Source organism: Mycteria americana, chromosome 5 (assembly GCF_035582795.1).
Source record: "Mycteria americana isolate JAX WOST 10 ecotype Jacksonville Zoo and Gardens chromosome 5, USCA_MyAme_1.0, whole genome shotgun sequence".
Taxonomy (NCBI): Eukaryota; Metazoa; Chordata; class Aves; order Ciconiiformes; family Ciconiidae; genus Mycteria; species Mycteria americana.
The window spans coordinates 16999442-17012424 of NC_134369.1; the positions used below are offsets into that span (position 1 = coordinate 16999442).

The window sequence follows — 12983 nt, forward strand, 5'->3', positions numbered from 1 at the left end:
AGACTTTGAGGTGATCAGTGACTTTGGGTACTGCAATTTATGGTGGGCCACTGGAAAATATCATAGAACAGAGCAGAACTTCTTAAAGTGCTCTCTGAAAAATAGGTACTTAAGGTACCTAGACCATCTGTCAAAAGCCACCGGTCACTTCTGAAAACCTGAGATGAACAACATCAGGTTACTATGGCTCTAATGACCACCATGCACTTTTTCCAGGCCAATTCCTTGCTCCCCTCCCAGCTTCTGGCTGGCCCTCATCCCATGTGACACCACACATTCATGATGGGTATAAGCCCACCAAAACCTAAAATGCCACCAGAAGTTGGTCTCATCCACCAGCCCCCAACACTTAGCTTTGGATTGGGCTGGGATCCTCTCCCTCTTCTTCCTTAAAGCTTCTCCCTCATCATGAGTACAATTTTTCTGTCAGACACTCAGCTAGATTGCTTTAATGAAAATAGACATTAAAGCATTTGCCCTACCTATATTCTGGTTTTTAGTCTAGCTGTTTAATTGTGTCATGTTCTTTCCCTACAAATCATCTGATGATGTTTCCCAGGACAAGCCTTAACCTCTTTTTGTGCATGTTGTAACACTCCAGCTATTACCACCTCCTGGTTGTAAAGAAGTATATCACTAAATCACAAATAGATAAATCAGAGCTCTTTTTGGTGGGTTTCTAACCTGCAAATGGGGTACCTTGAGTGAGGAACAGAAATTGTAACCGCATGAGAACTTTTATTTGAGGTAGGCTATTCTGTATTTTTTATTTTATTTAAGAGCTTGTATTGAATCCTTCTCAATTTCTTTTAACTTGTTACATGTTACACGCAGTAGCTTTAAAGGATAGTGCAGAGATATAAAACTGTTTGTTGGGTAACAAACAGAAGGAGTTGGAAGCCACTGTGCAGCTAGAAAGCTACGATCTAATCGCTATCACTGAAACATGGTGGGACCAATCACGCAACGGGAGCTCTACAGTCGATGGCTGTAAACTCTTCAGAAGGGACAGGCAAGGACAGAGGGATTGCCCTCCATGTAAAAAAATGGATTGAGTGCACAGAACTGTCTTTGAAAAACAGCAATGAACAGGTTGAGAGCTTATGAGTAAAAATTAGGGGCCAAGCCAACAAATGAAACCTCGTGGCTGGTGCCTACTGCAGGCCACCTGAACAAGGGGAGCCTGTTGATGAAGGCTTCTTACTTCGACTACAGGGAACATTGCGCTCGCATGCTCTGATCCTGCTGGGGCACTCCAGTCACGCTGATATCTCCTGGAAAAGCAGCACACCAAGCTGTAAGCAATTCAGGAGACTCTTGGAGTGCATCGAGGATAATTTCTTAATCCAGCTGATAGCCCAACCAGAGGAGAAGGGTTAGTAGACCTGTTGCTTACCAACATGGATGAACTAATTAGAGATGACAAGATTGGTGGCAGCATGGGCTGCAGTGATCATGGCCTGGTGGAACTCAAAGTCTTGAGGGATATGGGCCAAATGAAGAGTAGAGTCAGAACCCTGAATTTTAGGAGAGCAAACTTTAATTTTTTTAAGGAATTAGTGGATGGAACTCCCTGGGAAACAGCCCTCAGGAATAAAGGAGCTGAACAGAGCTGGCAGCTCTTTAAGGACATTTTTCTTAGAGCACAAGAGCTCTCAATTCCCACATGTAAGAAATCAGGAAAGGAAGGCAGGAGACCAGCATGGCAGAGTAAGGACCTCCTGGTCAAACTGAAGTGTAAGAAGACAATGCACAGGCAATGGAACCTGGGACTTGTATCCTGGGAAGAATACAAGGATGCTGCCTGGATGTATAGGGATGGAATCAGAAAAGCTAAGGCTCAATTGGAGATGAATTTGGCAAGGGATGAGAATAAGGGCTTCTACAGCTACGTTGGGCAGAAAAGGAAGATTAAAGAAAATGTACCACCACCTCCCAGTAAATAAGACAGGAGAAGTAGTGACAACTGACATGGAGAAGGCTGAGGTACTCAACAATTTTTTTGTCTCAGTTTTCAATGGTAATCTCTCTTCCCACATCTCTCAAGCCCCTGAACCTCAAGGCAGGGACTGGGCGAATGAAGTTCCTCCCATCATAAGTGAAGATCAGGTTTGAGACAGCCTGAGGAACCTGACCATACATAAGTCCGTGAGACCCGATGAGATGCATCGCAGGGCCCCGAGGGAATTGGCTGATGTAGTTGCCAAGCCACTCTCCATCACATTTGAAAAGTCATGGCAGTCAGGCAAACTCTCCTGCAACTGGAAAAAGGGGACTTTTTACCCATTTACAAAAGGGTAAAAAGAAGGACTTGGGAACTACGGACCACGCAGCCTCCCCTCTATGCCCGGGTAAGATCATGGAACAGATCTTCCTGGAAGACATGTCGAAACATATGGAAGACAGGGAGGTGATTAGAGACAGCCAACATGGCTTCACCAAGGGCAAATTGTGCCTGACCAACCTAGTGGCCTTCTACGATGGAGTAACTACATCAGTGGACAAGGGGAGAGCTACAGATGTCATCTATCTGGACTTCTGTAAGGCCTTTGACATGGTCCCCCACAACATCCATCTCTCTAAATTAGAGAGATGTGGATTTGATGGATGGACTATTTGGTGGATGAGGAATTGGCTGGATGGTCGCATCCAGAGAGTAGTGCTCAACGGCTCAGTGTCCTGATGGAGATCTGTGACGAGTGGTGTCCCTCAGGGGTCCATATTGGGAGCAGTACTGTTCAATATCTTCATCAATGACACAGACAGTGGGATCGAGTGCACCCTCAGCAAATTTGCAGATGACTCCAAGCTGAGTGGTGTGGCTGACATGCCTGAGGGATGGGATGCCATTCAGAGGGATCTGGACAAGCTTGAGAAGTGGACCCATGTGAACCTCATGAAGTTCAACAAGGCCAACTGCAAGGTCCTGCACCTGGGTTGGGGCAATCCCTGGTATCAAGACAGGCTGGGGGATGAAGGGATTGAGAAAAGCCAGACGTGAGCTGGCAATGTGCGCTTGCAGCCCAGAAAGCCAACCACATCCTGGGCTGCATCAAAAGAAGTGTGGCCAGCAGGTCGAGGGAGGTGATTCTGCCCCTCTACCCTGCTCTGGTGAGACCCCACCTGGAGTACTGCCTCCAGCTCTGGAGCCCTCAGCACAGGAAAGACATGGACCTGTTGGAGCGGGTCCAGAGGAGGGCCATGAAAATGGTCAGAGGGATGGAACACCTCCCCTGTGAGGACAGGCTGAGATAGTTGGGGCTGTTGAGCCTGGAAAAGAGAAGGCTCCGGGGTGACCTTATTGCAGCCTTTCAATACTTAAAGGGGGCTTACAAGAAAGATGGGGACAGATTTTTTTAGTAGGTCCTGTAGCAATAGGACAGGGGGTAATGGTTTTAAACTGAAAGAGGGTAGATTCAGACTAGATACAAGGAAGAAATGTTTTACGATGAGGGTGGTGAAACACTGGAACAGGTTGCCCAGAGGGGTGGTAGATGCCCCACCCCTGGAAACATTCAAGGTCAGGTTGGACTGGGCTCTGAGCAACCTGCTCTAGTTGAAGATGTCCCTGCTCACTGCACAGTGGGTTGGACTAGATGACCTTTAAAGGTCCCTTCCAACCCAAACCATTCTATGATTCTATGATTCTATGATTCTGTGCTTCAGTATACTGCGTCAAGCTTCGGTTGCTTCAGGTTGCAAAAAACCAAGCTGATTTAGAGAAGCCTAGAGGACCAGATACTGCTATTTTAAGGTGAATCTGCAAACTGGCATATACTTTACCCAAGGAAAGACAGAAAGGCTTTGTAATCATTGAAAAAGGGAAGAGCAGTGGAGTTGAGTCTTCTTCCAAAGAACTCTTAAATGCCCCTTGAAAGGTTTAGCTGATCCTGCTTGATTGTATTATAATAAGCTTTTGGGGGAAGTTAATTGCTTCAGCTGGGTGTGATACTATCCTATAACTACCTTTGTAAAAAAGGTTAGTATCCCTGAATTGTTCAGGAATCCTTTAGTGGCACTGTCCTCTGCTACTGAAGTGCCCAAATCTTACCAGAGCAAAACAACTACCTTGTTTGTTATAGTGAAAGCATATTTTCTAGCTCTGTTTTCCAATACGTCTTGTCTTTAACAGATACAGGCACAGCCGCTTTTGGAGATCAAATGCAATCGTCCTGCTGTCATTTACTAGGCAGTAGTTTTGGAAGCTCCTTTTCTAGTAAGACTGTTCATGTTAATTCATGTGCACATCCCCGGATGCAGAGGGCCAAATGCACTTCTAGAGGGCTGTATCCAGTGCCCGCCTCCATCCCTTTGAGGGACCCCGACCCTCCTGCAACACCCTTGCCACCATCTCGTCCAGGGGAGCCCGGGCACGGGATGAGGAGGGGGCTGAAGCCCAGGCACACGAGGGGAGGTGGAGGGCAGTCCCTGTGCCCAAGGGGCAGCGGAAGGGCACAGGGGAGCGATCCCCAGGAAAGGGGCCCTCAGCCCCCCGACCCTCCTCCTTCTCCCACATGAGGCCATTTTCAGGGCACGGCCCCCCCAACTCCTGGAACAGCCATATTTGGCCACATGCATCCGCATCACCGTGGCCTCCTGATGTCACAAGCCACTTTGCTGCCATTTGTTCCAGGCTCTATAAATACAGGACCGTGGCAGCTGGCCCACAATTTGCTGAGCTTCGAGGCCCTTGGGTTCCAAGGATGCCTGGAAACAAGAGGTCCAAGAGCAAAGTGTGTGGCTGCCCATCTTTGTGTGGGGGAAGAGAAGACGTGTGGCTGCAGGTACCACAGAGGAAGAGGAGGTGGCTTCAGACAGAGGGCACCATCAGCCACATGTACCATGTACATGTGCCATGTACCATGTGGCTGATGGTGTGGAGTCCATGGAGGTGGGTCCACCCAAAGACCAAGAAGAACCAATGGAAGTGGATTCACCTCCAGCATGGCTCCCCTGGCGCCACAACACCGTGTCAGGGCTCCCCTCCATGATGTCACGGCAGCAGTGTTGCAGGAGTGCCCGGCGTCGCAGGAGCACCCGGCCCAGCCGCCGCACCTGCCGTTAGCTGGCAGGCCCAGGCTCCGCGCCTGGCTGTCCTGCGGGCTCACCCGTTCCATCTCCTGGCATCAACAATTATTGTGTTGATTGCCACGGGTGGTGTGAGCCCTTCTTTCCCATCCCCCTTCCCCTCCCCCTATTTAAAAAAAGCCCCAAACCAATAAACCAAGATCATAACAGTAAAAATGCTTTCCTCCTCTCTTGTTTGGTACTTGGGCGACTGCATCTGGACTCCTCTGTCCCCTCCTGGTCTCCCCAGTCCAGGAAAGACACTGATGCGTGGGCTGTGGGCCCAGAGCAGGGCCTTCGAGATGGTGAGGGGCCAGGGCACGCGGCACACAAGGGCAGGCTGAGGGAACTGCCTCTGGTCTCGAGGGTGGTGAGACACTGGAGCAGGTTGCCCAGAGAAGGTGTGGATGCCCCATCCCTGGATGTGTTCAAGGTCAGGCTGGCTGGGGTTTTGAGCAACATGGTCTAGTGGAAGATACCTGTCAGCCTGTCAACCTCTGTGCCTGGGAAGACCATGGAACAGATCCTCCTAGAAGATATGGCACATGGTGGACAGGGAGATGAATAGAGGCAGCCAACATGGCTTCACCAAGGGCAAATTGTGCCTGACTAATCTAGTGGCCTCCTATGACGGAGTGACTACATCAGTGGACAAGGGAAGAGCTACAGATGTCATCTATCTGGACTTCTGTAAGGCCTTCGGTACAGTCCCACACAACATTATTGCTGCTAAATTGGAGAGGTATAGGTTTGATGGACTGTTAGATGGGTAAGGAATTGGCTGGATGGCCACATCCAAAGAGTGCATTCTCAGCAAGTTTGCAGATGACACCAAGCAGAGTGGTGCAGTTGATATTCTAGAGGGAAGGGATGCCATGCAGAGGGACCTGGACAGGCTTGAGGAGTGGGCCCGTGCAAACCTCATGAAGTTCAACAAGGCCAAGTGCAAGGTCCTGCACCTGGGTCAGGGGAACCCCCAGTATCAATACAGGCTGGGGGATGAAGGGACTGAGAGCTGCCCTGTGAAGAAGGACTTAGGGGTACTGGTGGATGAAAAACTTAATATGAGCCGGCAATGTGCGCTTGCAGCCCAGAAGGCCAACCACATCCTGGGCTGCATCAAAAGAAGCATGGCCAGCAGGTCGAGGGAGGTGATTCTGCCCCCCTACTCTGCTCTGGTGAGACCCCACCTGGAGTGCTGCCTCCAGCTCTGGAGTCCTCAGTGCAAGACAGACATGGACCTGTTAGAGTGGGTCCAGAGGAGGGCCATGAAAATGGTCAGAGGGCTGGAACACCTCTCCTGTGAAGAAAGGCTGAGAGAGTTGGGGTTGTTGAGCCTGGAGAAGAGAAGGCTGCGGGGAGACCTTATTGCTGCCCTTTAGATGGAGAGAGACTTATTACCAAGGCCTGTAATGATAGGACAAGGGGCAATGGTTTTAAACTGAAAGAGGATAGACTTAGATTGGATATAAGGAAGACTTTTTTTTATGATGAAGGTGGTTACGAACAGGTTTGCCAGAGAAGTTGTGGATGCCGCATGATCAGAAGTGTTCAAAGCCAGGATGGACGGAGCTTTGAGCAACCTGATGTAGTGGAAGGTGTCTCTGCCCATGGCAGGGGGGGTTGGACTAGATGATCTTTAAAGGTCCCTTCTAACCCAAACTATTCTACAACTCTATAAACTGTGAACATTTTAGATTTTATGATTTACTTCCATGCTGTAGAATAGAGAATTTAAAAAAAATGGAGAATATTTTTCCTTCCCTATTTTATAAGATTTTAATGTGCTTGTTTTGATGGCTATTAGGATATAAACCAATCACAAACAAGCAAAGTCCCATAATGGACCTGCACTCTGGATCCTGCGTAGCTATACACATGCTAATCTCTAGAAATACTAACTTTTCTGTATACACGTACATGCACACATACACATGGCATTTATTAAGCCCAAACAGCAAATTGGTTTTATGCCTAGGAAGAAAACTTTCAAATACAAAGCCTATATATAGATGATGTGTTGCCTTTCTGGCTCAGTAAATAGCCTGAAAAAGTGCTCTCAGGAGGCATGAATTTGCAGTGCCCCCCCTTTATTTCACTGAGATGTTAATTCTGCAGTCTAAATTTAATACTTTATGTTTATTATCATTATGGGAATTGCCATCATGAGGGAAGCAAAGGCACTTTCTGAATTCCTCCAAGCACCAGGAAATAAATCTGTGTAGAAAGGAAACAGCCCAGTATGTCCTCCTGTGCATGGGGAAACACCAGATTACTTGACATGAAAAGTATCAGGAACTAGTGCAATGGCCAGTGCGCAAACCACAAATGGGCCTAAATAGAGTTGGATATGACAAAATAGAAAGCCACATTGGATGTATCCTACAGCGGCTGACATGAACACCACCATCCCAGGATCTGGGTGCACTGTGCTCGGAGCAGCCAGCAAGGAGACGACTCGGGAGCATCTCACATGGATGAGTCTCAAATAAACTTTTCCAGCACTTACCAACACACTTGTTTCTGGTTCCTCAGTAGTTTAATTCCCAGGGACTTTTGTATTAATAGTAAATCTGAAAGTGCAAAACGAAGCATGTGTCTCCATGGCCCATTGGCAGAGCCCGTTCCAGCAGAGTGACAGCAGATGGGGCCACCCTCGTTCCAGGGGTACCTGAATGTGAGAAATGTTTTGCTGCTCTTCCAGCCATTGCTGGAGGTAGGACAACCTCCCTGAATAATAAACAGCTAGAAAACATAGAGCTTTATGGTTGTCCCAACATTTTCCTATAAACACCCATATCTTCTATTTTATGTAAATATCCACAGACCCTTGCACTGTGAAGGCAATAACTTTTTGGAAGAGTGTGCCTTTTTTGGACATGTTTGAACTGCGTTTAACAACGTAGAGTTCTGAGTCTTCCTGACGCACTGGGCTTTGGGGGGGACCCAGCTAGGAGGGACCGGTGGATTCCATGGACTGACATTTCTGCAACTGGAGAATAAACCAGTGGAAAAAAAATACAGATGGGAAGAAAAACAGTCAAGCTATTATTGAAATTTACAGCGGTTAATTTTAAAAAGAAATATTACACCTGCATGAGCCACGGAGCTACTGCACACACATGGAGCCATGGGGCTATGTGCAGTAGATTGAACAACATGGGATCCTTCAGAAAAAAACCGGCTGTGTAGCAACCGTGCTGAAGATGGGACTTCCCTTGCTTTCTCCCCCACCCCTGCCATAGCCCAGCAGAAGCATTTTCAAGCACAAACATGCACAGTAGTACCTAATGCTCTGTTTTGCTATTCCCAACCCCCATAAATTTATGCTCATGTAATTACTGCTCTCTGTTTGCCTACTGATAGCACGTTAAAAATACCACACACACCCCAAATTAGAACTATTTTCTATTTTTTGTTAAATCCCTGCAGTTGGAATAGAACAAAATGTTGTGATGAGCCACATGAGATCTCCCTTGCCTGCACTGGTCAGGACAGGAGACTGCAACACCACCAGCAAAAAAAAAAAACCCACCAAAAGCGTGGCATGCACAAACCAAGACAAATTGGACTGTGTTATGAAGCCATTGATCCTGTAGTCCCTTTGCTTCCTTCATCTGTTGCTTGGTGTTTCTACAGTGGGAATGGATTTGTGCCAGGACCTGTTCTATCAGAGCTTGCGTTGAGATAAAATGTAAAATATTTCTGGTCTATCCAAATTCCTAATTTATTCTCCAAGGTGCCCCTAACTTAGATTAAATGTAAAATATTTCTGTTATTGAGATAAAATGTAGATAAAATGTAATCTAGATAAAATGTAAAATGAAATGTAAAACATTTCTGTTCTATCCAAATTCCTAATTTATACTCCAAGGTGTCCCTCACTTACAAGGACTTACTTATTGTTGATATAGCACTTATTTTGACAGTAGAAAAATGGATGTCATCCCGTGAATAATCTCGAACACATGATTATGTAATCTTGAACACACATGAATCGTGAGTCACATGAAATTAATCTAGTATTAAATAAACAACAACAACGACAACAAATTTTCACTTTATATTCAGGTTGTAAAATCTTTGTCACAGGATCCATCTCTTTATTACATACAAATACCGTATTTCCCATTAGGACTTCTGAATATCTATTTTTAAAAGGTTTGTGGAAGGAACTGTCTGGAAATCACAAAAGGTCCACCCCCTCCCAAGCAAAACTAATGAGATTGAGTTTCCCAGTGCCCATTTGAGATGGGAAGGTCAGGACATGCACAGTTTCCCCTTCACTTCTGATAGGTTTCTTTGAGCTAATAACATAGCATGAAAACCCACCCCCAAGTGTTAACATATCTTGAATGTCTGCATCGGCGACACACAGAAATACCTCATTTGCGAGACCAGGCGAAGCTTCAGCTGCTAACCAGTGAAGACAGATACCGCATTAGAAAAAAAGAACGAATGCAAAGCTGCATCCATGCTAATATCATCTCCCACTTTTGGAGCAGCAGAGACAATACCCAAATGCAAACATGCAAACCCATTGCACTGCCTGGCTCGTCACTTAAATAAAGGCCAGGATAAGCAGACGAAGAGTTTGGCTAAGGACCAAGGAACAGATTTTTTTTTTTGAGGTATTTAAATGTCAAGACATAATCAAGCTCCCAGAAGGATTTTCAAAAGCAATTAGGAACCCAAGTTCTGAGAGTCCATTGGTCCTTCTGCAAATTCCGTATGCCATCAAATTAACTGCATCCTTTGACATCTAAATACTTCTGTTTCCTTGTGGTGCTTCCGCTAGGAACCGTCCGCCTTGATTTCAGCAGGGCAAAGCCTTTGTTGTGAAAAGCTGTGAAATTTCTTCCCATTCTCTAGTTCACCTAGCTCCCCCCAAAAAGGGAAAGCTTATTCTTCTTGTCTAATGAAAATGTGACTGCCCTATGAACTATTTTAACTGAAATTGTAAGACTAGCACTCAATCCCCTGGCCACAGCCACACGGGTCTTTGCTGTACAGAGAACAGTTTGCTTTGATCTGATTGAGGTTTACTTGCCACAGATTTCCCTGCAATCTGATCTCTGATCTGATAGTGCAGATTTGCAGTTTCTTTTTTCGGGTAGAAATCCCTCTTAGATCGGTAAATGACGCAAAGGCTGCAGCGTCCATCCCAGTCCCATCGGATGGCGATAGGCCAAACGCTGCCCTCTGTTTACATGTCTCTTGATATAAATCGGGTTGCCTGTGTGGGATCTCGGGACTGCTGTTCGTGTACATTTCATCCTCAGAAACATGATACCAATCTATTGCACACAGACTGAAAAAGAATCGCACAGATTATTTTTTTACTTTATAGAAGAAAATGTTCCCTTGATGTGATAAATACTGAACATGACTTTTGCTTAGGCTGCAAATAGCAGATTACTTAATCATCTACTATTTAAGTACCTGTTTGTTTTGTTATGAAGCAAAACTTTTGAGCAAGATCATATTACATGTAAAGCAGCTTCTTGCATCCTTAAATACTAATCCTCAAGTGAAAACAGAATGAAGGTAGTCCCAGGGTCACTTTAATAAGCCTGAGCTGCTGTGTCCCACTCTCTAGTATCCCACATTACACGTTCCTTGCCCTGTCTTCGTGCCAACACTAACATTTTTGCAGCCTCTGGATGACCTTGGCAGGAGGATGGGGATGGGGAGGTGAGCTGGGAGGGACCCGCTCCCGGGGGGCACGGGGGCCATCACCAGCCGCTGGGAGCAGGGACAGGGCTGGAAAGCATGGGCAGCCCTGCAGGGAGAGGGTCTGCCAAGCGCCTGCGGGTCTTAAGATGGAGGTGATGGAACACATTACGGGGGCAGCTGTGAAAAGGAAGAAGCCCCTGGGAAGGGAAAAATGGGGAAATAGGGGGTGGTGAGAAGTCAAGGTGGAGCAGAAAGGGTGGAAGGCCACAGGAGTCTGGGCAAGAAACAGGGATGTGAAAGGAAAGGGCAGGAGCAGGAGAGTGGCAGGCAGGAAGCCACAGGCAGGCAAGGGAGGAGAAAGGCTGGGGCTGGGGCTGCGCGGGCACAGGCAGCCGACCAGCCGTGCCGGAGGGACACGCTGAGACGGGAGGCACCCGACACAGAGCAAGGGACATGGGGAGTGCTACCCGCCTCTCCGTGCCTGGTACCGCCGGCACCGGCAGCTCTGGGCGGTACTGGGGCAAAGGCCGCGGGCCTGCCCTGCCCGGGGATCTCCTCCAGCCTCCGAGGCGCGGCCGTGCGCGGCGTCTACCCACGGGCGGGCGGCAGACCCGGCCGCTGGCACCCCTCGCCAGGCAGGGAAGCCGCTTTGCTAAGCGGGCCGACGCTTTGCTCAGCCAAGAGCCAGCGGCCGGAGAAGCGAGCCCTCGCTAGCGCTGCAGCGGAGAGGGCAACGCGCCCCGCTCCGGCACGGCCTGCGGGGAGCCCCCTTGTCGGGAGGGAGCCCCTGCGCCTCCCCCAGGCCCGGCAACGGGCTGCAACCGGGGGTCGCAAGGACCGGCGCGCCCCGCCGCCTCCCCCCGGGACCCCGCAGGCCGCGTCCCCGCTGCGGCCACCCCCGGGGAGGGGACGCGGCGCAGGACCCGGCCACTGCCGGCTGCCAGGCCGGCGCCTCGCCAGGAGGGGGACGGCGCCACTGACGCCGCCGCCGGGGGCCGAGCGAAGCGCGCACCCCCCCGGCAGCGGGCCCGGGGTGCGCCTGCCCGCGCTGCCCGCGCTGCCTGCCACGCCCGCCCCGGGGGCGGGGCCGGGGCCGCCCCCCTCCCTCTCCCCGCAGCGCATTCGCCGCGGGGGCCCCCTCTGCGGTGACGTCACCGCTGTCTAAAAGAGCGCCCCGGCAGGCAGGCAGGGCAGCGGGCAGGCGACAGGGCAGCGGGCAGGGCAGCGGGCAGGGCAGCGGCGGCGGCGGCGGCAGCGGCGGCGGCGGCGGCAGCATCAGGACCAGCAGCAGGACAAGCCCCGCCGCCGACATGGTGTCCCCCGTCACCGTGGTGAGTGCGGGCCGCGCGGCAGGCGGGGGGAGCGGGACCCGCGCCCCCTCCCACTGCCGCCCGGCAGGGCGCCCTCCCCGGGCGGTGTCCCCCCCGGGCAGTGCCCCCCCCCATCGCCGGTGCCCCCTACCCGGCCCCCGAGGCGCTTCCCCCGAGGGGGGCGGGTGCTCCGCCCCGCTCCCGCCGCCGCTCCCCGCGCGCGCCCGGGGTGCGAGGCAGCGACCGTTGGCGCCGGGCGACCGTTGGCGGAGACCCCGCTCCCCGCGTCCCTGATGCCCACCCCGGCCCTCGGCGTGCGCCGTGCCCCCCCCCGGCAGCTGTTGCTCCAGCGGTGCTCCTGCCTGGGTGGCTTTCCATCTCTTCCTCCTCTCGTCATTTATATTTTTAAAAGAATCTATAATACATCTGCTTCACATAGCATACACCTGCTCAGAGCGTCTCTGCGCCAGCTGCCCTGGGCTTGCACCCTGGCAGTGGCCGGGAGCATCCTCCTGCCCCTGTGGCCTTCCTGCCCTCACGGGCACCGCCGCCTTACCATCCGGAGATGGCTTTGCTGTCCAGCTGACGGCTTGGGCTAAGGCTTGCGTCGGCCACCGGGTCGGGCAGACCTTGCCATGGGCTGGGCGACCTCCCACCGACACCTCGTCACCCCTGACAAGCCAGTCTGGCACTTCCACCATCTAACGACTTGAGCGGGGATGGTGTCACCTGCCTGTCTCACGGGGAAGTCATGATGCTTAATTAACATAACCAGCAATAAGGTAGTGACTCGCCGCTGTCCTGTCAGTAGGTGATGTGTGTAGCAGCACAGCTGGATTGATGGAGCAAAGCTGGTAACTGAAGTAGCTGTGGCTCATGCCAGGCTGGACCAGCAATGCCAGGTCCTGGCCCTGCAGGTGAAGGGGGGTC

General features: G+C 50.6%; 1 protein-coding gene across 1 annotated transcript in view; it reads left to right on the forward strand.

The window, feature by feature from the left end:
- Positions 1-11968: 11968 nt before the first annotated feature.
- Positions 11969-12983, forward strand: part of TMEM86A (transmembrane protein 86A) — a 30310-nt gene continuing 29295 nt past the window's right edge. The window contains exon 1 of the mRNA XM_075502290.1: positions 11969-12074. Within this exon, the coding sequence (XP_075358405.1) occupies positions 12054-12074 (21 nt within the window). The 5' untranslated portion in view covers positions 11969-12053. The remainder of the gene's footprint in view (positions 12075-12983) is intronic.